Source organism: Lygodium microphyllum, chromosome 20, assembly GCF_053477565.2.
Source record: "Lygodium microphyllum isolate KBCC chromosome 20, Lygodium_microphyllum_v1.1.10, whole genome shotgun sequence".
Lineage (NCBI taxonomy): Eukaryota > Viridiplantae > Streptophyta > Polypodiopsida > Schizaeales > Lygodiaceae > Lygodium > Lygodium microphyllum.
In genome coordinates, this window is record NC_141154.1 from 57,525,545 (window position 1) to 57,551,140 (window position 25,596).

The window sequence follows — 25,596 nt, forward strand, 5'->3', positions numbered from 1 at the left end:
TCCATGCACGCGGAGCCTGCTTGAGGCCACACAAGGCCTTCTTCAACCTGTAAACTTTCCCATCCGAGGAAGCAAAGCCAGGAGGCTGCTTAACATAGATCTCCTTTTGTAAGTCACCATTAAGAAAGGCCGACTTTACATCCAACTAATAAACAGGCCATCTCCTATGGCCAGCCAAGGCAAGAACAACTCGAATAGTCGCCATATGAGCAGTGGGGGTAAAAGTATCATGGAAATCAATGCCTGGGCGCTGAGCAAAACCTTTAGCAACAAGGGGAACCTTGTGCTTGTCCAAAGAACCATCGCTAAGGTACTTGGTCTTAAAGACCCACTTGACACCAATCACCTTCTTGTGAGAGGGATGAGGCACAAGAGACCAAGTGCCATTCCTCTCAATAGCCTCCAACTCGACTTCCATGGCGTTCTGCCAATGATCAGATTGCAAAGCCTCCTTTACTGAAGTGGGCTCTCGATTGTGCATAAAACGGGTCAGCAAACAATAATTGAAGCAAACAAGTTCTGAAGTATGTGCTTGGGTCCTCCGTGACCTCCGCGGTCCATCCTGTGGTTCCCACTCCTCAGGGATCCCCTTGATCCTTGAATCTCGGAGTGTGACACGGGCCCAACGAGGAGGAGGACAAACCTCGCCCCGTCGCTCTCCATCTGTTGAAGACTCAGGAACATCCACCGACGAAAACTCCTGGGGGGTGGCCGGTGGAAGAGAAGATTCTGAATCAGTAGAAGAATCTCCATCAAGAGGCTCAAGCTCCAAAGGAACTGTCTCGGGAGCCCAACTCTCCCTTGGATCTCCAAGGATGGGGTGCTCCTCACCCCCTTCTGTGGCCGGTACTTCCACGAACCGCACATCTCGGCTCGTGTAGACATCCTGCTCGACGGGATCAAACAAATGATAACCTGGGGACTAGGAGCTATAGCCAACAAAACCTGTTGTCGAGAAGCCACCTTGAACTTATCACGTTGCGTCTTCGGAATGTGCACATAAGTGTTACACCCAAAGATCCTGAAATAAGAGACATCAAGCTTAGTCCCGAAGTGAGCCTCAAAAGGTGTCATCTTGTCAACGGCCGAAGTGGGAGATCGATTGAGGATGTGAACTGCGGTAGCCACTGCCTCGGCCCACAGAAACTGAGGTGTCTGTCGGTGCTCCATCATGGTGCGTGCCATCTCGATCACACTTCGGTTCTTCCGCTCCAAAATGCCATTCTCTTGGGGAATGTTGGTGTTAGCAAACTCCTGGTGAATGCCCCTATCTGCACAAAAACGAGCAAACTCATTAGACATAAATTCACCTCCCTTGTCTGAATGCAAGGTCTTTAGTCGCCGGCCAAAACGATTCTCCTCAAAGAGAAGCCAATCCTTGAAGTGAGAGAAAGCCTCCGACTTCAAAGTCAAGAAATAGGCCCAAGTCATCCTGCTGTAGTCATCTACGATCAACATGAAGTACAAGCTGCCCTTCAGGGACTCGGTCCTCATCGGGCCACAAAGATCCATAGATACAATCTCCATGGGTGAAGTAGACCGCCTAGAAGCTTTGTTGGGAATCGCATCCCGATGCAGTTTCCCACGAATGCAGAAGACATATGGCTGATGGTTCACCACTATGTCCGGCAATCCTCAGACAAACGACCCTCGCGACGCCTTCCGAAGGTACTCGTAGTTCAAGTGGCCAAACCGAGCATGCCATAACTTGGACTGTGTCTAGGAAGTAAGAAGAAGATCAAGGACTCGAATAGTATCACTGTCAAACTCCACCAAGAGGCCAAGAGCACAAATCTTACGGACCGAAAGTAAATGATATCCCAAACCTGGCACATGCAACACCTCAGAGGTGTGGGTACCACCACGTCCATCTGGAATAAGTTGCATCTCACCCCACGTAGCAATAGACACAGAAGAGCTCTCTCCAATGAGAATCTGCCCATGCGAAGGTCGCAAATGGGCAACACCAATGGAAGAAGGAGTCATGTGCCGTGAGGCACCACTGTCCACAATCCACTCTCGAGCTTAGGGAGCTGTCATCGCAACATTAAAAGTCTTCAGTGTAGAGTCCTCAATGACTGCTAAGTGTAGAAAAGTAGTTGATGAGGGTGCAGCCACCGCTCCAGAATCCTTCGTGTCCTTCTTCTTGGTATCCTTCTTGTCTTTGTCAGGGCAATCCTTTTTCCAGTGACTGGTCTTTCCACAAATATGGCAAGTCGATTCCTTCTCCTTGTCCTTCTTGGATTTGTTGTCCTCCTCCTCCTTCTTTTGGTCCTTCCCCTTCTTTTGAGAGGCTTGACCAACCAATGGCTCCGATTTGGAAGCATTCTGTCCCTTCAATTGTTCCTCCTGGTCCAAGACCATAGGAACCAACTCTTCCCACCGAAGAGTCGACTCCCTCCTTGATGCAATAAGAGCGGAATAAAAAGTACCGAATCGTGGCGGCAACTGGGATAGTAAAGTGATCGCCATGTCTTCGGAGGAAATAGGCTTTCCCGCATTTTGAACCTGCATATGAAGCTGCCGAAGCTTGTTGATGTGTTCTTGAAGAGAAGAAGACTTATTCACGGACAAGGTCTGCATCTGCACCTCCAAAGAAACCCTCTTCATCAGGGTCATCCGGTTGTACATCTGGTCGAGCTCCAACCATATCTCACGAGCCACCGTCAAGTGCTCGATGTGAGCTATCACGGTTGTGGTGCAAGACAGAAACAGAAAAGATTGAATCCTGGCATTCAGTTTGTCCCAATAAAATCAGCCCCCTCTGATTGTGAAAACGCAGCCTTCTAGGGCTGATTCCTCCGCTGCCCAAACCTTCTTCACTCGTCGGAGGCGATGAAAATGTAAAATCTGCAATGGAAGGCCTCAAACGCAGTCCTCCTCCCCTTCAAACAACAATAACCTGCAGCAAATTCACCGATTAGACTCCTTTCCCGCATGCCCACACTCGCTTCAGCCTTGATCTGATGCACAACCCTCCTGTTTGCCCTCGAATCTTGGAAACACAGCCTTGTGTCGCATTGAAATCTCCTCTTCAGATAGGTTCAGCCCTCAGTTAGTCCATTTTTACCGCTGGATGATGTTAGAGTGCAGCGATGCGGAACTGTAGGACAAAGACTGAGAGAGAGTGAATACAGAGAGAAGAGAGAGAGAGAGAAGGAGACAGTGTAAACGTAGAAAATCTGCGGTATAGTATGTTGTATAAGAGCGTAGAAATACACAAGGGGGTAGAGGAAATATCTGCGTATGTCTCCGATTTGATGACCTCGATCTCCGTCAGCCCGAGCACAGTCTGTCTCAGCCAACAGATCTCAAGATCAGAATTTGAAATCATTGAATAATGGAGTGTGCCATAAACCGGCTATAAATAGCCGAAAAATAGGAAATAACTGCAGCAGGCCGGTTGTATTAAATGCAGCCGATTGCAGTAAAAATTGTCCGATTGCAGGTGCTGATGTGGCACCTGCTGACGTGGCACTGCCATACTCACTGTCCAGGAAATGACTGGCTAACAGATGACTCATAACCTCCTGTAAGTGGACCTATCACACCCTCAAGCATATTTTCTTTTCCCTTATCCAATGTTCCCCTCACTGACATATCAGTATCAATGGACGTAAGAGTACGACTTCGTAAGCGTCCTAACCAAGGACTTATTGTAGGTGACTCATCACTTGTAGGACCACTCATAGATGTACTCACTGTAGGTGTATTTTCAGCATTACTAGTACTAGTTGATCCATCAGTAGCCAGTGCAACAGGATTACTATGCCACGATGCCAGCTCATCAAAAACATCTCTGCTAATCAATGTCTCATGTGTAGACGGTATATAACACTTGTAAGCTTTTCAGTCTTGTGCATAACCAAGGAACACACTTTTGACAGCTTTAGGATTCAATTTCTTCCTCTTTTCATCAAGAACATGCACATATGCAATGCTGCCATATACCTTCAAGTGTGAAATGTTAGGCTTATGGCCATACAACCTCTCATATGGAGTTACATCATACATCCCTGCTGTAGGGGTTCTATTCAGTACATAGACAGCAGTCACTACTGCTTCAGCCCAATAACCATTTGGCAAACTCTTCTCATTTAGCATAGCTCTTGCCGATTCCATCAGTATCCTATTTTTCCTTTCTGATACACCATTTTGCTGCGGTGTATAGCTGCAAGTTATACTATTTTTCCTTTTTGCTACACCATTTTGCTGCGGTGTATAGGTGCAAGTTAACTGTCTTCTGATCCCATGTTTAGCAAGGTATTTGTCAAGGTAATTAGAGACATATTCTCCACCTCCATTTGATCTAAGACATGAAATTTTACAGCTCAACTCATTTTCAGCATGCTTCTTGAAGTCCTTGAATGCATCAAACACATCATCTTTATGTTTCAGTATGTAAAGCCAAGTATACCTGTTGAAATCATCAATGAAGGATACATAGTAACGAGCACCACCAAACGAAGCATTATGAGACGGACCCCATACATTTGAATGTACCAACTGCAAGGGTCGTGAGCTATTCCGTACATGTCTCATAAATGGAAACCGTGCTCACTTTCCAAACTGACATGCATCACATACATGTCCAAAGTCATGATACTTGAACTTAGGCAGTCCAATTACAATCTCCTTCTGTTGCATAGATTTCAGCTTTTGTACATTCACATGGTCTATCCACTTATGCCATATCTCAACATCCCGTATAGCACCATCATCATGTGCAAACATGGCTGCTTTCAATTTTGGAATTGACGCATCAAGAGTAAACATTCTGCCATCTCTTCGGCCTCTAGTAATCAATTTGCAGCCATTACCATATTCTTCAACAAAGCATCCATCTTCATTAAATCTCACCTGCAGATTCTGTTCTGCCATCTGTCCAACTGACAAAAGATTCTTGGTTATTGTAGGTACATGTAGTACATCATGCAGGCTCTTTTTTTTACCATCAGGCATCAACGGAACAACTCGTTTATGCTGAATAGTATGTTGGGTATTATCTCTAGTACAAACATGTCTATGCGAACCTGCAACCATCTCATCAAACCATTCTCCATGGGGTGTCATATGATTTGAAGCCCCTGAATTAATGTACCATTGTTAACCTCAGTTCAAGATGATGGAAAAATGAAGCAAAAAGCAGAAAAAGAACAGAAAAAGAGCAAGGGCGCAAAGGCGGCCCTTAAAAGACTAAGCGGAGGCGAAAGCGCAATTTTAAAGAGAAGGCGCCTCAAAAAAATCTAAAAACTCTTGTAAAAGAGCGCCAAGCTTTATTTTAAAAGTGCCGGGCTCTCACCCGTGCAATTTGTAAAGGTAGATGGGCGGTAAGAAGGAAGCTAGGAAGATAGGAGGACAATGGGAAAAAGGGCCTAGGCCACGGCCGGCCATGTAAAAAGGATGGGCACCCATGGAATTTTAGGGCTTGTATATATAAAGTTTAAAAAGTGAATGGAAGCTCTTTCTTTGGTGTGTGGCTAACAAGAGATCTCTCTTCTTTTTTTCTTCCCTTCTCTTTGCTTGTATGTGTGCTCTTGAGGGAGGGAGTGTGAGAGTGTGAGGGAGTGAGTGTGTGGGAGTGAGGGATCAAAAGGGTGAAGCTCTTCATCATCTCCACTTCTCTTCTTCTCCTCTCTTCTCCTTGCTCGCGCAAGCACGACCATGGTGGATGGAGCTTGATGGAGGAGGCTTGAGGGTGTTTGAGCTAGCATTAAGGATCGTGGAGCTACTGGTGTGCGTGAAGGAGGAGGCAACTCATTTTGGCATTGAGATAAGCTCACTACATTCGTAGGTTTGAAGGCGCGTCGGCTATGTGAGAGGTAGCTATTAGAGCTCGCTTGGAATGCTTGAAGTAATAAGCAGTCCATGGGTCTTGGCGGTTGAGTGAGAGCTCCCACAACCATCTCTCATCTCTGTTTTGCCTAGATGCATTTTTAGACATGTTGTATGGCAAACAACCTATCAACCTGCTCATCATGAGCACCGCTAGAAGATGCATAGTCCCCATGTTGTTTGCCCTTTGCCTTCATATCTCCCTGCTTCTTGTAACAATCCTTTGCTGCAATGTGTCCATATTTGCCGCAATAATGACAGTCCTTATCTCTGTTTGACTGATCATTTGATTGCCATGAACCAGATCCACCACCTGAGCATTTGCCATAGTTGCAGCTTAGGTATTCAGTGATGTATAATAACCTGTAAGTATCTGACTCCTTTTCCTACAGTTCAAGATCAGTTTCGTGCTATTCAGGACAGTTTCCTGTAATTCAGGATAGTTTTCCTGACAACCTGCTTGTTGTAAACTGTATTCCAACAATGAAAAAACACAGTCAACTGAGCATAAACCAAGCTCAAATCAGCTTAAAACATTCTATGGTAGTGGCAAAACATCCCAGCAACAAACTATGTCCATATAAGTATCAATGTTTGTACTGTATGCAAGGAGCAATACCAAATACAGCCAGCCCACTGCTATAACCAATAGTATTTTCTCTATTAAAACAAGAGTATTCAGACCTCAAAACAGCCCCGAAACATCTCATTCAGTTGCCACTCTATGCAGGAGTTGATACATGTTCAACCGGTCAGAATATATTGCATGTATGTTAAGTGAAGATGATAGGTATCATTCCTGCGAACAATAACCAGTCAATACCTTGGTATAATCAGCAACAAATCAGTCCAAACTTTGGACTTTCAGCACTCACAATATCCCAAAAAGTATCTACCACTCAAGTGGTATGATCCAAGCATTTGTCAGTAGCAAATAAGCATCACAGATACTTCAACCCTGTAGGTATATTGTTTTCAAATTCAGGACAGCAATCAGTTCACTGTTTCCAGCCTGCAAATAAGCTCCAAAACTGAGCATTTAATTCTCCAATATCATGCTCAAATGCATGATAATAAGGGCATATACATTGTTAGGATGAAAGCCACCAGTGCCCTGGAATCACCTGCTATTTACTGCAGTTAACGGCCAGTCTGCACAGGTCTGTGCTGAATATCTCAAAATCTATGAGGAATTTGAAAAAACTTTCTTCTTCAAAGTTGTAGACCACGTCGAAACGGTCAGGACTCGTGGGCTGTTTCTCCAAAAACCATTTCTGTAGCAAGTTATAGCTTCTGCAAAAAAACGGGCTGCAGGCACAGTCTCCTTTGATGACATTTTTTTCAAATCTGATGTCTTGATGTCAAATGGCCACTACCAAGCCTTCAAGCTTCAGGCATTCAAGCTCTGATACCATGTTGGAAGAGAGGGAGAGAGACAGAGTGGAGCGGAAGATGAGCCTCGGCTCATTGTTGTTCTTCTTCCATTATTCTTCCATCATACTAACTGAAAGAGACTTACACACATATGTATGACTAACCAAGACTAATTGTGGTTAAGTCACTGACTACACCGACTTATTGAATGTCACACACGTGTACAGCTGTATCCAACTAATGTTGGTCACACACATAAAGATAGACTGACTGAAGAGTAATGGGAGCTTGATATTCTAACACCCTAGTGGTTGCATATCACATCAACAATCTTTCCTTGCTCTTTAAGAGCCTCCTTCTCTCTCAAATGGTTGGAATAGACTTCTACTAGTCCCTAAAAACATTTTTCCCACTTGTATGGGCAAGTTTTGCCAAGAGGTAGCCTTCTAATCCTGTTTTCTAACATTATTCAGCTTATTAAATTAATTTTAAAATATCAATTCTAAAAAGTAATTTAATAATTATTCTTATGCTTAAAAAAATAATTTCGTTAGCCAATAATTAAAATGGCTAGGTCAATTTTCCTTTCAAGTATCCTTGATCAGTTATTGACCCTTAGATTGCATTAATTAATTAATTAATGCCTAGTTTATAGTGTCACCACTAACATTAGTGGCCAATAAATTGGTCTAGGCCCAAAATTTGTCATCGGGTACCACCTAGTATTTGTTAGTCATAACTTATTACAACTTTTGCCTTTGGCACCAGTTAATATCTTGGTGTCCTAGGTCCCACACTGTGAAATAATTGACTTGCACCTCACATGTGTAAGTTACATTAGCACATTTGATTTAACTTTTAATCAAATGCTAAGCAAAGTAATAAAATTTCATGTCCTCGTGACAGGGTGGCTGCTCTTGTTGAGGTGGGCAATAGCAAATTAGCTCTGGATGGTAGCAAACAAGCCATTCCTATGGGGTAGCATCCACTAGGCATTGGAGAGGTGAAGGTGATCAACAGTCAGAGAGGAGGAAGACTGGCTGAATGAATGAATGAGTGAGAGTATGGGACTATAATGCCTAGCCCTATTTACAGGAAAAAACTAGGCTTTTGTCCTACCATGGTAATAAATGTCAAGTAATACAAATAAAGCCCTTTTGGGGCTGTAAATGGAGATCAAAATTAGGAATTAATGAAGTATAATTATTTGTTAATGCGCTTAATGACTTTGGTTGCTGAGTAGCACATAGGCACTAGCAATGGGTACAATGTATGTCCTACAATTGGTTGTCAATAATACTCCTTAGTGTGGGCATTACACATTCAAAAGAGGTCAGTCTTCACATGTACCAAGCCATTGGACGAACTTTTGAAGAAAAAGAAAAAGGAATCCAAATTTGAATTTAGAAGCATCAATTTGGGACCCAAAAGAAGAGATAGAACTTCCACTATAAGGAATCCTTTTTTGGATGAAGGAGACAAAGATGAAGAATCAAGAAAGTAGGATCTATCTAGTGATCAAATCATGTGCAATAGTGAATGAAAGTGAATGTCATCTCTTCACATTCTAAGGTGTCTAGGTCCCAAGTCCAGCTGTACTACCAGGCCTTTGTGGTGCATCACAACCAGCTATTTTATGAGCATTTCCATATGCATAGCCTTTGTGAACCCACCAATCTCTTCATCATCATAATGTCTTCAGAGGCTAGTGTAGTCATCCCTTATGGTCATCGCTAAAGAAGGCTAGATTACAGCAATAGGGATGGCTTTTTATCTGCAAGCATTCAAGTGATTCACTGCTTGTCATTCTTTAAATTTTTTTTATTTTCCTGGATATGATAGACTTTATAGTTTACCTAAGCTCAATCTCAGCTTGTTCATATGCAGGCTCAAATCCAGAGGATAGCTACAGTCTGAGCATCAGCATAAATGTGGAGTCCCCTTCTAAGCCCGTTTGTCAATGTTCCTGTCCTGCAGCATTAAAAGCTAAAGGAAACTTATGCAAACATGTTGTAGCTCTACTAATTCTACGTATTGAAGAGGTCAGTTAAGTTTTGTAACAATATTCTGTTTTGTCGTTACTAAGTTTATGAGTTTCTTTTAGAATGGTTCTGTTGATATAGTTTAAGGACGTCTTTTTCTCACATATTACCTGCTATGCATGTTAACCTCCTAAACAATGGCAATAAGCTCTCCTGAATTAATTTGTAAATATACCAGTACTGTTTTTGGAAAGTATTTCTCATGATAAAACTGAATCATTTTGTTATCTGGCATGGCAGGCTGCCAAACTTTCAAAACAGCATGACAATGAAGTGGTGCAATTTGAATCCAGATCACCTGAAAACAAAGCGAGAGAGTCTTCTCTTTCAGATAGTCAAGCTACTGAGCCATTCACCCATTCTCAAAGTCCAACTAAGCCGTCTGGCAATGAAACATCTACCGCAGCCTCATCAGGCTGTCAAGCTACTGAAAACAACAGGAAAAGGGTTTTGCCATCCTGGATATCTAGGCCAGAGACTGCCAAGACAGCAACTGAAAATGGAGAAGTGAAAAGAGGTGCTAACAAGCAGACAAAGAGAAGTATGCCACACGGTTCTGATGAAGCAGCAGATGAAGTACCACAAATTGCCAAAGCTACAAGGAGCAACAAAAGTAGAGGGAAAAAGAATACTTTGAAGGAGCACAATGGACTAGCTAGGAGCACTGCTTCCCAGAAAAGAAAGATGTTTGTGGAAGAATCTAGTGCTGTAGATGATGTGGACAGTGGAGAAACTGTAGTTGAAGAAGATAGAGTGGTAAAAAGGCCATTAAGAGGCAGAAAAGAAAGGGATACAGACACTGGTTTGAGTGTGAAGCATGTTCCAAGAGGAAGGAATGCAAGGCGTTATGTTGAGAGCGATTTATCAGAAGAAGAACCTGCAAGTAATGACAATTGTGAATCTTGTGAGGAGTCAAAAGACGATTTGGGTCTGACATCTGAAGATCTTGTCAGTATGGCAAGACAGGTATATAGTGCTCATCTGCAGTGTTTTATCTTAGTAACTCCTCAAAACGAAACACCACGTGGAACAAGAAAAATGCACAGAGTAGGATCTGTTTTAAGTTTGAAATTTAGAATCCTGTCGACTAAAGTTGAGTCGGTAGCAAGTTGGGTAGAACTGCTATGTTAAATCCAAAGTGGCACTTACCTCCTAACAAAATATAGAACATTGTGCACACCTCACCCAATGTTGAGGCTTTTTGATTAGCCCAAATATGCATGGGCGACTGCCAACAAGTCTTTCTCATGCGTTCAGCACACATGACTTGATTACTAGCATCCATGCAGACCTTGTAAGGTTTGTTTGGATCAACAATTGTAACATTGGTGCATAGATTAGCCACTTCAATATTTGAAAGTATTGATTGAGCTTATCATTCCAAGACAATAGGAGTAATGCTCTTTTTCTTGCTTTGGATTCCATGAACCCAGTGTGTTAAGAGTTATATAAAATTTAGCAGTCCTTGAGTGGTTTCTTAAAGAAACCAATGAAAGCTACAAATGATTTCGTTTGTGACATGATTTGGAGAGTAGGCCGTTTAAGTAGTAGACTAGGATCTATTTGGGTGCTATGGTCAAGATCAAATGGCTGAGATACAAGAACTTTGTGTTAAAAAAAATTTCAATTGTTGGATTGCTTCATGACAAACATTCTGTCCTAATAAATGTAAGGCAAGGTGTAGGTGCTGCACATGTTTGGCCAATGACGTACTATAGGTATGAAATAGTTTGTTCATCATTTGTTGGAAAGTGTGACATCATTGGATATCCAAGTGTGAATGTGTTCTGAAGGGCTATCGTGGTTGGCTATCGTGGTTAAGCAGTCTTGTAAAAGGACTTGGAGGCTTAGCTTTATCACATGTTGTGTATTCAGCACTCTTGGCCTTTAGGTCTTAAGTAGTCTCATCCACATACTAGGATGGTGTCGATTGGTGGTAGTGACACGGACCCTTGCGATGGAAGTGTGGTCTATTGTGTTGTTGCTCTGTGACTCTCAAGGCTGAGCCCATTTGGCTCTATGGTTGGAGTGCTGAGCTTGATGTCCATCTCTCTTCTATGTTTGTATGCCTTGTGTCATGTCATGTTCAAATTGAATAAATCATGGCGTTTTAGAAAGTTGCGAAACTAGAATTAGAGCATTTTCCATGTCCCATCATTGAGCACTCGTATGGCCCAACATGTAGGGTTTTGAGTTGGTGCTAGAGCTAGATTCAAGAGATTGTAATTGACGCATCTCTCCAATACCTTCTTGTCATAGTCTGTCCTTGAAGGAAGAAGTAGACGGACACACGATCCTTGTGTGCCCTTCACAAGCCGAGCCTTTGATCCAATACCTTTGTGCCTCGCTCCAAGCTTCCAAGAATTGTTTGTAGGTAGCGATAAGTCAGGTGGCTTTCTACATGTTTAGTTTAGGATTAGAGCCAGTTGCTTGTAACCATCTAAATGCCATGATTTTCAGGCTACTGTATTCAGGCTTTCCTAATCTACACAAAGGGACAGATCAATAAATCCTTTTGTAAGATAGTCTTGAAGTCACCTAGCTATCTCCTCTTGCTCTCTTGGGCTAAATTGATAAGCTTTCTGACAGACAAGATGTCTATCAAACAAGGTTTCTAACAAGGTTTCTATCTTTTCATTGGGGCTTTGGCAGTGGAATTCCATTCAGCAATTCATATGTGATACGCCCACAAATTCATATGGCAATTCCATCCAGCATTTCAGATGGCCACAAATTCCTATAAGATTGGATCTGGATACCTTATGGTTATCAGAATTAGACAATGCTCTCTTATTTTTAACTAAAAGAGAATAACGCTTTCAAAGGAGAATTCATCCTATCAATATTCTAAATATTTCTAACATATGGGATTAAAAACACACTTGCTGACTCTAGCTGAAAGCAAATTTAAATCATAGTACATAGTTGTCACGTAAATTAAAGTGTCATCAAATAATGAGACATTTACAGGGAAATACATTGAGCCGTGACGGTGTGTCTATCAGAGAATATACATGTACAGGAGTTAGGGAGCCATGACTAATAGCATACGTGACACATGCAATCAAGGGCTTAGGCCACTTAATGTACGGAGATCAAGCCAATTAATGTGAGTGAATAGGGGCTAGGGCCAAGCATGCGCACACTTTTGCCAAGGATTAATGTTATTAATCACAAAAAGTGTTCTGCCAAGGTTGGGAGGTGAATCAAAAAGTATATCCAGAAAAAGCCAATGACTGCAGTAAATAGAGTCAGGACTGCTTCAGAGTGGTCAACCGATGCATCAAATGCATCTTTGGCAGCATATTTAGTCATGGGCCTAGCAAAAAGAGTACTCTCATTGCAACATAAGCTACCTGTCCCAACAGTTACAACAGCATCGACCTGCATCATTTGACATGTGGCAAGCTCTGGAACAGGGATAAGTGCTGTACCTGCAAGCATGACAGGGAATTTACTACTATCATGACAATCAATGCAGAAAATCTACATGCTTTGCCCATTACTACAACACAAACAGCAAGCTGGTGTGAACTTGAAGTGCATGCAACCCAATATGGACTGGAAACACTTGTAAACAGCAGCATCAAGCATTTGTGGAGTGATGTTAATCACATTTGTTTGCAATTTGCTGAAAATCCACAGCTGCGACAATTAAATGGGAAAGTGTTCAGTTGCACATTTGTTCAGCTTGTGAAATTTACTTTTTCTTTTCCGATTCAAAGGGGAAAAAGAAAGAAAAGGTCCTACAAACTCTTTGAAGTGTAGGATGAACCTACATCAAGTGGAAAGGATCAGCCTGAAATTCAAATAGAAAGGACCAAAGGAAAATTGGGAGGACTATGTTGCTACTTGGGAGCAACATGAAACATCTATGGCTGTGTGAACAATATAGAAATGCAATTGTCAGGTAAAAAAAAGAGATCAATAAAACTCTTGAATACTGGGCTCATTTTAAATCATATTCTTGAAGAATTTCTTAGTAGAAAATAAAATGGAAGAAATCAGAAGGATTGGAATAGGGTAAGGTCATGCAAAAGGGTTGAGATACATCGTAGAGTATGGAATTGAGAACTTCTAGAAGACAAGGGGTTTTGTACAGGGGCTGGATAATACTTGTAAAAGGAAAGTCAAGCATAGTGTGCCTAAGACCCTAGAAGAGGTGATTAAATTTGTATTGATATATGAAGATAATACATGTTGGGATGCATTTAAGAGTAACAAGCTCCACTAAGTTGGAGTCTAAAGGCTAAGAATTTAGGCAATATCTAATCCATGGGAAAATTCAAAATAAAAATTATCAAGGATAAGAAGCCATCAGCATTTATTAAAAATCAGAACACAGTGGTAAAACTAAGCTAGGAAGACTCTTAGAGGCCAAGAAAAGAATGGTTATGCTCTCCCTCTCTCTGTGTGCTTTGAACAGTCCTAAGAAAAAGAAAAAGGTGACAAAATATAGATGACCCCCAAGAGCTCGTGTTCGCATGGGACCATATACATCGGAGTGTATAAGCTGCAACTTTTTGAAGGCAAAATGATGCATCTTTTCCAAAATACATTCCTCACATGCATGGTATCTATTCTCACCAAAAAAATAGTTCATTGTGGTTCCATCTGCCTTTGAAAAATGTGCTAGGCCATTGGGCAATAGACGATTATACTTTGTCCTATGCCCTATGCTCTCTAGGGTGACTACTTGGACTCCCTTGGTAAGATAACCATCACCCTTGTAGTCTTGGTAGGCCAATGAGTAGTTGACATACACCATTTATTTGATGCCTTCGTTGCTTTGGGATGGGATGCCTTAGGGTTACTCTGGGCTTGAGTTGTTCTTATAGTCCCTTTCTGGTTTTAGTTTTGGGCTTGAGAGGGAGTATTGAGCTAAATGTTCATCACATCTTAATTGGCTTTTTAAAACAACTCCAAAATAACAAATTACCAAAAGTTTCATTAAATAGGGAGCTATTCTAGAGAGTTTTGTGTCCCATATGCAAAACCCTAACGGTGACCTAAAACTTCAGTAGTTTTAGTGCGTGATGTGGTCAGTATGATCAGCCTTATGATGATGCTAGGAAGCTTTGGGGGAAAATCAAGGAGCAGCATGCATTAATCTTTGATAATGGTGCTAGTGCCAAATTTATCTCCATAGACTTCGCAACCTGTCTAGTCATCAAAGAGGATGAGACGGGGCCCGTGGTGTAAAGAAATACCCTAATGCAGAAATACAAATAATGGGATGACAAAGCAGAGGCTAAATAGAACACAATTAGAGTTGGGGTAACTCAGGGATAGTGAACATAATGAAGATCTAAAATGAATGAATCAATATAATACAATGCTTATGTACCAAACACACTATGAAGAGAAGGAATATTGTATCCCGAACTCTCATGTCTCAAGGACTAAGGTAGAGGTAATGAGCTAGAGAGTGTGCCGTACACTTGATGGAACTTCAAATGCAACAAGGTAGTCTCCAAGATGTCTGGCAGCAACAAACACAACAAGGTAATTCTCGGACAGGCAGAGGAAAGAGAAAATTGCAAAATGTAGCATATGGCGGATGGTGACAGCTTGGGTGGTAGCTAGAAGGAGCAAATGTAGTAGATAGAAGGTTGTCTCAGTTGATGTTAGCGTCCACACTCTTGGCGTCACATATATCTTTAGCATTTGCGTTTTGCATCCAGGCCATCTTCTCGGCATCTGAGGACTACGGTTCACTCTTTAGAGTACCGGTGATCACCTTCCTCATCTTCGATGGCATCAAAGGATTGTAGTTTACTCCCTTGATAGTTGTCCTTTACCTTCCAATGATTACTTTGGATAGCTCATTGCATGGAGGATTATGTTTCACTCCCTTCATTGTGTAGATTCCCTATAGGTGTTGCCACCTAATTCAGACAAGACAATGCAGTTATCTTTTGAGCTTCGGCTCCATTGTATGAGCTTTTCTTCTCATAGCATGATTCAATGCATCATCACCGTGTTCTTATTGTGTTTTTGAGTTTTTCTTCTCTCTCAATGTATGCCATACACACTTCGTGCTTCTCCCCGTAAACCCTACCGTTTCTCTGCATCTTCGCACATCTTAACATGGTACCAAAGCGTAGGAGCTCAGAGAGCTAAAGACCTTGGTCATTAGAGAAGGCAAAGACAGGTTGTGGGTTCGGCTTCATCTATTGATTTCCCCCCTTTCATTGTATCCACTAGGAGACAAAGACACCCTTCTCTTCCTTTCCCATCCACCCTCCCTTTTATAGGTTGACACTCAGGTGCTATGACTTCTGCACAGGTGGATGGGCAGCAGTCAGACCATTGGGTGTTGCTCTTTTGGCATCATCGGTCCTCCCATCCAGGGTTGTCAAGTACGAAAGGTATGATACGGTACGGTACGATAAAATACCGTACTAATTGGTACCTTATGATTCTACAAGGTACAGTATGTTGGGAATAAAGGCCCTTGTGCCTTTTAAATGTGCTCAGGTGTGAACACACCCTTAGTACTTGTACTTTCATATATACATATATCTATCTAAAAACCTAAAGAGGGACACTCTTCATTCTATCAAAAAAAAAAAAAATCGTGTTCACTCTCTCCACTACTCTGCTCCTAGCAAGCATTGAGTGTCTCGATCGTCACGCCCTCTGATCACGACAAATTGGTATCAGAGCGTTGGTTACAGCGTACGTGTTTCCTAGGAGTGTCAGGTTGCAGCACTTGACAAGTGAGCTAGAAGAATGCACGCTTCTCAAGGAGAAGCGCCGGCACGAGTAAGTCAGCGAGCAGTTGACTGGCTGGGCGAGTAGGAAACCGGTTGACGAGTAGTTGACGAACGTGTGACGGGTTGGGCCAGCAAGCAACGGCCTGGCCAAGCTGGACGACCAGTCATAGCAATGGCCTGGCGAGCAGGCGATGAGCTGGACGACCAGTCACGGGACCAGCGGGGCGTGACCAAGCGATGACCACGCGACTGCACGGCGACTCCAGCGCGGTGGTTGACCGGACCCTCATGCGTGAATGGGCGGTGTCAGCCCTGACGGGTCAACAAACCCGTCATCCAACTTTTTTTTCTCTCTTCATTTTTTTTTTTTGAAATTCCTCTTCCACTACCAAGATTCGCACGTGCAAGCACAAAAGGTTAGATTTGTGCATCTTGGCCCAGAAATTTGGGGCTTCTCCAGACTGAGTACTGTTCATGCAAAATTGAGGCATCTGCGTCAGAAATTGCAGACATTGTGCACATTTCAATTGGGGATTTCGCCAAAATTATTGAAATTTTGCTCATTTGAGTGAAATTTCTCAACATTGGACCCATAAAATTTGGGGCTTTTACTATATTGGTGAAATTTTGTTCAGTTGAGTCAAAGTGGCTGACATTGGTGCACATTTGGACCCGAGAAATTTGGGGCTTTTGCAAAATCTTGTGAAATTTTGCTAATTTTGCCCGTTTATGCTTTTGGGAACATGTATTAATGCAATCGGGACAGATCTGTTAGCAGTCATGTTTGTCATGCCTTGTCATCTCCTGCCTGTGAGCCTCAGTCTGAGTCAGACGAGGACATTAGGAGCTCTGACATGTCTGTCATGTGTTATGATGGGGGAGGCTAGTCACTCTTGACTGGCTGTCCTAGGATGTGTATTTCTTTTTGGCCTCTTTTAGTGGGCAGCCACTGGCTGTCTGGCCACTTTTTTGGTCACTGATGTGGGGCGCCCATTTTAGGGCATTTTTAGGGTTTGCGCCCATTTTAGGGTTAGGGTTAGGGTTTGTCCTTTTGCCTATTTATAGGCAGCCCCCCTCCCCACTTGATCACTTGTCTTCTTGCAAATTCCGACACTCCTCCCCCGTGGTGGTGTTGCCATCATCATCAGCCTGATTTGGTGCCCTCACTGATGCTGTGGGTGTCAGAGTGCAGCGGTGCGGAAGCGTAGGACTGAGAGAGAGAGAACGCAGAGAGAGAAGAGAGAGAAAGAGACAGCGGAAGATGAAGATCTGCTGTATAAAGAGTGCTGAATACAAAGATATGCAGATATATACACGGGCGCAGTACGCTGGACTGCGTGTCTCCACCTCGACGATGCAACCTGCTGTTCACCTCGAAGTCCGCTGCAGTCTGCACTGTCTCCTGTCTGAAATCTGCGAACAGAGACGGAATTTGCGCGTGTCACCGGTTTGTAATCTGCGAGCAGAGAAGTGTAGCAGACTGCTGAGAATGTCGGCTATAAATAGCCAGAGACAGCCAGGAAATAGGGCGCCAGAAATGCCTAGTCGGCTGCATTAAATGCAGCCGACTGCCTGCAGTGGGTCGGACTGCCACGTGGCAGTCCGACTATGCAGTCCGACTGCATGCAATGGTAGGCCATCTCCTATGGCCAGCCAAAGCAAGAACAGCTCTAATGGTCGCCATACGAGCTGTGGGGGCAAAAGTATCATGACAGTCAATCCCTGGGCGCTGTGCAAAACCTTTAGCAACAAGGCGGGCCTTGTGCTTATCCAAAGAACTGTCGCTAAGGTAATTGGTCTTGAAGACCCACTTGACTCCAATCACCTTCTTATTCGGGGGGCGGGGCATAAGTGACCAAGTGCCATTCCTCTCAATAGCCTCCAACTCGGCTTCCATAGCTTTCTTCCATGGTGCGGACTGTAAAGCCTCCTTCACGGAGGTGGGCTCTCAATCTTGCATAACACGGGTCATCAAACAATAGTTGGAGCAAACAAGCTCCGAAGAATGGGCCTGGTGCCGCCGTGACTGCCGCGGACCATCCTGCGGTCCCCACTCCTCAGGAACCCCCTCGATCCCTGAATCACGGAGTGTGTCACGGGCCCAGCGAGGAGGAGGCCGAACCTCCCCTCGTCTTTCTCCATCAGCAGAAGACTCTGGAATATCCACCGGTGGTAACTCCTCAGAGGTGTCCGGCGGAATCGTAGACTCTGTGTCAGAAACAGAATCATAATCAAAAGGCACGGGCTCTAGTGGAACTGTAGAAGGAGCCCAACTCTCCCCTGGATCTCCAAGAATGGGATGCTCCTCACCCGTTGTAGTAGCCGGAACCTCCACAAACCGAACATCGCGGCTAGTGTACACATCCCGCTTGACGGGATCATACAGTCGGTAGCCTTGGGACTGGGAGCTGTAGCCAACAAATACCTGTTTGCGGGAAGCTGCTTCAAATTTATCACGGTGAGCCTTGGGAATGTGAACATAGGCATCACACCCAAAGACCTGAAAGTAAGAAACATCTGGCTTCGTCCCAAAATAAGCCTCAAACGGGGTCATCCCTTCCACGGCCAAAGTAGGGGATCGATTAAGGATGTGGACTGCAGTAGCCACAGCCTCGGCCCACAGAACCTGAGGGGTCTGTCGGTGCTCCATCATGGTGCGCGCCATCTCGATCACACTGCGGTTCTTCTGTTCAAGAATGCCATTTTCTTGAGGAGTGTTGGTATTGGCAAACTCCTGGTGAATTCCTCTATCTGCACAAAACCGAGCAAACTCATTAGAAACAAATTCACCTCCCTTGTCGGATCGCAAGGTCTTCAATTTCCGGCCTGATCGGTTCTCCTCAAAGAGAAGCCAATCCTTGAAGTGTGAGAAAGCTTCTGACTTTAATGCCAAAAAGTAGGCCCATGTCATCTTGCTGTAGTCATCCACGATCAGCATGAAGTATGAGCTCCCACGCAAGGACTCATTCCTCATAGGGCCACATAGATCCGTAGATACTAGCTCCTGTTAGCAGAGTATTTGTCAGCTCATGTGTGAGTCTGAGCTTGATCTGGGCTGGGCATTTTTATTAGGTATTTTAGGTATTTTTCTAGTGTGGCATTTTATGCCAGTGGGACATTTTATGCACTAGTCGGCCAGCATTAATGCTGTCCGACCAGCATTATTGCTCCCCACTTTTTCAGCCTATTTATACTCAGTGGCTCCTCCTCAGTCAGTCACATCATCTTCACCATCTGCAGACTCTGTGGAGAGAGGAGCCAGTGCCAGTGCCCACGCAGCCAGTGACTCACTGTTGTATGCGACTGTCTCGTGTTCAGATATATGGATTCCATTTCCCGTGCATACATCTGAGTTCTCATCTGTATCGTGTTCTTTTCTTTTCTCTTTTTGTCTTGTGTTTCAGCAGTTTATTTCAGCACATGTTTATGCTTCCACCGCTGCTCCACTTCTGACATGGTATCAGTTTTCAGGATTTGTGTTTCTGCTGTGTTTTCTTGCTGATTTCAGGACTGTTTTGTACCCCTGCTGATCAGACGACTGCTGTCGCAGCCAGGCGACCTGTTTTGGGGCTGTTTTCAGCCTGCGTTTTTTGCAGTTTTGCCATCGCCTGCTGCCTCCGCACCCTCTGCTGCCTACGCACCCTCTGCTGCCTGCGTTTTTCATCTGCAGCTGCTGGCGACAGTTTTCTACTTGTTTTTCTCCAGTTTAAAGCCTGCGTTTTGCTGATTCAGCATCTCTCGTGGCTGGGTGACTGTTACTTCAGGCCGTTTTCTCTGTTTTTGGCAGTTTTTGACTGATTTTTTGACTTTCTGCAGCAGATTTTGTCTTCTATTGATCGGATTTTGGGTTATCTTGCATGTGAACTCTCATTTTCTGTAGTCTGTGCTTGTGTTTTGGCTGTGTTTCCTCTCTAAATTCCATCTCTTCTCTACTTCTCTTCTTATCCTCTCCATATGGCTCCTCCGTGCACTTCCACTGATGATAAGTTACATGGACCTGATTATCTCACATGGAGTGCTGTCATGAAAGCTTGGTTTGTGCAGAAGCGGTTATGGTACATCGTCTGTGGAGCTACTCCTCGTCCTCTCCGTCCTTTTCCTCTTCCTGAAGACTTTGATGAGGACAACCATGAGGAAGCGGTGCTCACATGGGACTCGAACGATGCCCGTGCTTACTCGGCGTTGCTTCGGTGTATTTCTAAAGTGGTCTTACCGGCGGTTACCTCCTGTAGGACATCTCTTGAAGTATGGCAGAAGTTGCAGCAGATGTACGAGGCACCTTCCACCATGCGGGCCGTCACACTTTATGGCCAGCTCCAACAGATGAAGTTTGAGCCGAAAGATACTATTCAGTCTTTTCTTCTTCGTGTTACGCAGGTACAGGACCAGCTTCGGCACATGCAATCTGCTCTTCCCGAGGTGCATCTTGTCGGGACGGTCCTCTACAAGCTCCCCCCGGAGTTTGATGGAGTGGCCAATGCTTTGCGGGCGCAGACATCATCGACTCCTGTCAGTTTTACACATATGACCTCGATGCTTCTTGAGCATGAGGCATCCTTGAGATTACAGGGGCGGCTTCCAGCACATTATGGAGGTGAGGCTTATGTAGCTTCAGAGAGGGGTGACGGGAAGAAGTCGTCGAAGGCCCAGTGTTACCACTGTGGCAAGAAGGGACATTTGCGGAAGGACTGCAAGAAGTTAGCGGCTTCCAGGAAGGAGCAGAAGACGAAGCGGGATGCTGACTCTACCGATGAGTCCTCTCCTTCATCAGACTTCGACTCCGATCCTCCGACCAAGGTGAAGTCCAAGGCGCGGAAGGGATCCTCTTCTTCGGATCGCGGGAAGGGCTTGGTGGCCCCTTCCTCGGCTGCTTTCTAGTGGTGGTAATGAGGTCATCCCTCACGACTCTCTTGTGCCAGAGAGGGAGTGTGAGCGGGTGTTCAGATGGGGCAGCCGCGCCTCATCTATACTTTTATACAGGTGCACAGGTTCCAGAGAGGGACGTCCCTGACGCATTGACTTCAGTCTAGCGGAATCAAATCCTGGAGCTGGGATTGACATCCAGGTTCATGCTGAGCTGGTTATCTGACAGAGAGCGGGAGGCTTTTGTCTGGAGCTCACATGAGGGGACACTTTGGCGGTCTGGTCAAAGGCGGGGAATCCATGGTCACCTATGTTCAGGGGCATTTTTGACAAGATGGTCTTGTATGCTCCTGCGAGACATTGGTGATGGACACAGAGACATGCTATGATCTTCTCTATTTTCAGGTGTTTGGTACGATCGACATCGACATTAGGTTCTCTCCGAGGCACCTTGGTGGTGGCTTGATCACCCACTGCTTGGGTATCCATGGTTCTACTTGGTGGTTCTATGTTGTATAGTTTCTGATCCCTTTTCATTGTACTATTGTATTGTATCAGATCACTCATGATCGAGAGGGTGTTAGCAGAGTATTTGTCAGCTCATGTGTGAGTCTGAGCTTGATCTGGGCTGGGCATTTTTATTAGGTATTTTAGGTATTTTTCTAGTGTGGCATTTTATGCCAGTGGGACATTTTATGCACCAGTCGGCCAGCATTAATGCTGTCCGACCAGCATTATTGCTCCCCACTTTTTCAGCCTATTTATACTCAGTGGCTCCTCCTCAGTCAGTCACATCATCTTCACCATCTGCAGACTCTGTGGAGAGAGGAGCCAGTGCCAGTGCCCACGCAGCCAGTGACTCACTGTTGTATGCGACTGTCTCGTGTTCAGATATATGGATTCCATTTCCCGTGCATACATCTGAGTTCTCATCTGTATCGTGTTCTTTTCTTTTCTCTTTTTGTCTTGTGTTTCAGCAGTTTATTTCAGCACATGTTTATGCTTCCACCGTTGCTCCACTTCTGACAGCTCCATCGGTGAAGTAGACCGCCGCGAAGCTGTGTGGGGAATGGCATCCCTATGCTGCTTCCCCCGAATGCAGGAGACACATGGCTGCTGGCTCACCACTATATCCGGCAACCCTCGAACAAGCTGTCCACGTGACGCCCTCCGAAGATAGTCATTGTTCAGGTGACCAAACCGAGCATCCATAACTTTGACTGTGACTGAGAGGTAAGAAGAAGAGTAGAGAGGGCGGTGGAAGACTTCAGTTTGTAAATGCCGTTCTTCTCATATCCGGATGAGAGAACCTTCCTCGATCCACGATCAAGGACTCGCACCGTAGTACTATCAAACTCCACCAAAAGGCCAAGGGAGCAAATCTTATGAACTGAAAGGAGATGGTACCCTAAGCCTGGTACATGCAAAACCTCTGAGGTATGGTTACCACCTCGTCCATCGGGAATAAGCTGCATCTTACCCCGACCTACAATAGATACTGAAGAGCTGTCTCCAATGAGAATCTGCCCACGCGAGGGTCGTAACTGGGCAACACCATCTGATGAAGGAGTCATGTGCCGTGAGGCACCACTATCAACGATCCACTCTCAAGCCTGGGGAGCCGTCATCGCAGCATCAAAAGCATTCGGTGAAGCGTCCTCAATGACAGCTAGATGAAGAAATGCAGCTGATGAGGGTGCAGCCACCGCTCCAGAATCCTTGGTGTCCTTCTTTTTGGTGTCCTTCGTGTCTTTGTCAGGGCAATCCTTCTTCCAATGGCCAGTCTTTCCACAAATATGGCATGTGGAATCTTTGTCCTTGTCCTTCTCCTTGTCCTTCTTGGACTTGTTATCCCCCTTCTTCTTCTTTTGGTCCTTCCCCTTCTTCTGAGAGGCTTGACCTGTCAGCGCCTCCGACTTGGAAGCATTCTGTCCCTTTAACTGTTCCTCTTGGTCCAAGACCATAGGAACCAACTCTTCCCACCGAAGAGTAGACTCTCGCCCCGAAGCAATAAGGACAGAGTAAAATGTACCGAATCGTGGCGGCAACTGGGACAAAAGTGTGATCGCCATGTCTTCGGAGGAAATCGGCTTCCCTGCATTCTGAACCTGCATCTGAAGCTGCCTTAGCTTGTTAATGTGCTCCCGCAGCGAAGAAGACTTGTTTACGGACAAGGTCCGCATCTGTACCTCCAAAGAAACCCGCTTCATAAGGGTCATCCGATTGTACATCTGATCAAGCTCTAGCCATATCTCCCGAGCCACCGTCAAGTGCTCGATGTGAGCGATCACGGCTGTAGTACATGATAGAAAGAGAAAGGAACGAATCCTGGCATTCAGTTTGTCCCAATGAGACTGGGCCTTGGCCAGCTCCGCACGAGCATCGGAAGAGAGTTTGGACTCATCTCTTACCGAGGGCCGGTCGATCTCCTCCTGTACCAGCTCCGCCAAATCATAGGACTCAAGGATGGCTAACATCATTACGCGCCAAATGCGGTAGTTGTCGCCGTCGAGCTTCTGATCTGCAGGAAGAACCGGTAAGACAGGCACCTTCCGGTCCATAATCGACTGGAACTCCAAGTCAATCTCTGTAGACATCTTCACCTGTAATGCCTTCACAAACGCAAAAGCAGCCCCCTCTGACTGGGAAAACTCAGCCTGCTAAGACTCTTCCTCCGCGTCAAACAGCAGTAAACAGCAACAAATCCACCACCTGTACTCCTTTCCTGTGCGCCCACACTCGTTTCAGCCTTGTTCCAAGGCGCAGCCCTCCTGTCTGCCCTTAAACGCAAAAAACGCAAATTTGTGTCGCGATGGAAACTCCTCTTCAGGTTGATTCTGCGCTCAGTCAGCCCTCAAACACTGCTCTGATACCATGTCAGAGTGCAGCGGTGCGGAAGCGTAGGACTGAGAGAGAGAGAACGCAGAGAGAGAAGAGAGAGAAAGAGACAGTGGAAGATGAAGATCTGCTGTATAAAGAGTGCTGAATACAAAGATATGCAGATATATACACGGGCGCAGTACGCTGGACTGCGTGTCTCCACCTCGACGATGCAACCTGCTGTTCACCTCGAAGTTCGCTGCAGTCTGCACTATCTCCTGTCTGAAATCTGCGAACAGAGACGGAATCTGCGCGTGTCACCGGTCTGTAATCTGCGAGCAGAGAAGTGTAGCAGACTGCTGAGAATGTCGGCTATAAATAGCCAGAGACAGTCAGGAAATAGGGCGCCAGAAATGCCCAGTCGGCTGCATTAAATGCAGCCGACTGCCTGCAGTGGGTCGGACTGCCACGTGGCAGTCCAACTGTGCAGTCCGACTGCACCAGGCTGAAGTCTGCTGCCTGGCTGTGATCTCTCTAACAGTGGGCTGCGTGCAGGGACTGATCAGTCTCCTTCCGCCTTCCCGTTTGTATTCAGCATTCATTTCAGTCAGTGCAGATTTCTCTTCCTTATTTTCTGCTTTCTCTCTCTCTCTCTCTCTTTCCCTCCGTATTCGTATTCCCTCTTCTGCAGCGCACTCTCACATGGTATCAGAGCCGAAGGAGAGTACATGGAGCTGAGATTTACGCGGGAGAACACCCACAACCTTGCGTTTGCTGGTCAAGACGTCTCCAACAGCTGAGGCGTCACCTTCTGCACCATCTCCTTGATCAAGGCGGCGTGTTTTGGTGTCAACTTTTTTTGCGTTTGCTGCTGGCGCCATCCCCGAATCTGCGTTTCAGCCTGGGCGGCTCTCCTCTAGCTGGGCGACACTCCACCAAGCTGCGTTTTCAGCTTCTGTGGCTGCGTTCAACCTCTGGCGGCACTCCTCCAAGCTGGCGACCTCATTTCTACTTGCGTTTTGAGGCAGGCGGTTGTTTTTCTGTGGTGATTGCATCGTTAACACTTGCGTTTGACATCATCCTTGCGTTCTATGCAAGGCGGCCAGCTCAGGAGGTTCTGGTGTTTGTGTTTCGGCACCGACAATCTTCCCTTGTTGTGTTTTGGTGTTTGCAAATATCGAAGATGTCTTCTCATCAGTTTACGGGGTTTGATGACTCAGATGACGAGCTTTTGTCTCGACACTCATCTGAACGGAGGCGTGATTTCTATCACGAGGACCGTCGTCCGAAGTCTATTCCTCTTTCCCGTCCCCCTTCTGTTCATGTATCTCGGCGAGCCCTTTCCAGTGGGCCGAAGATGCAGCCTTTGGTACCCCTTGTACAGGTACTCGTACTTCCTCAGCTGCCCAAAGAGGACCGGTTGGATGGCTCCAATTTTTCTCTATGGTCCTTCAAGGTGGAGTGTATCTTGGACTTCTTCGATCTTTGGGAGCTTGTTTCTGTTCCTATTCCCCGGCCTAAGGTGGATCCCGCAGATGGGACTTCTATGGATCGTGCAGCCTTATGGGATCGGCTCAATTCTAGAGCCAGATCTTTTCTCTTTCTGAGTTTGCAGGATTCTGTCCTTGTTCATGTTCACAGGTTGAAGACTGCAGCAGATGTGTGGAGAAAGCTCGCGTCTCTCTATCAACAGAAGACGTTTGCCCACTGGATATCTCTCGAAAAGAAGTTGCGGATGCTCACTATTGATGATAGTCCTTCCATGAAGGACCACATCAACAGATTACAGGATATGAGGGATGAGCTTGCATCCCTCGGTCGGACGATATCTTTTGAAGACATGGCTATGATTCTTTTGACTAAGTTGCCATCGCCTCGGTTTGATGTCTTCTACACCAGTCTTCTTACTTCGAGGACCCGTGCCCAGCTTCTATGGGAGGAGC

At 45.2% G+C, this 25,596-nt stretch overlaps 1 protein-coding gene across 1 annotated transcript in view; it reads left to right on the plus strand.

Moving 5' to 3' along the window:
- Positions 1 to 25,596, plus strand: part of LOC148018927 (uncharacterized) — a 72,933-nt gene that overhangs the window by 16,772 nt on the left and 30,565 nt on the right. Inside the window, exons 2-3 of the mRNA XM_087701377.1 lie at positions 9,097 to 9,251; positions 9,492 to 10,217. Coding sequence (XP_087557503.1) covers positions 9,097 to 9,251; positions 9,492 to 10,217 — 881 coding nt within the window. The remainder of the gene's footprint in view (positions 1 to 9,096; positions 9,252 to 9,491; positions 10,218 to 25,596) is intronic.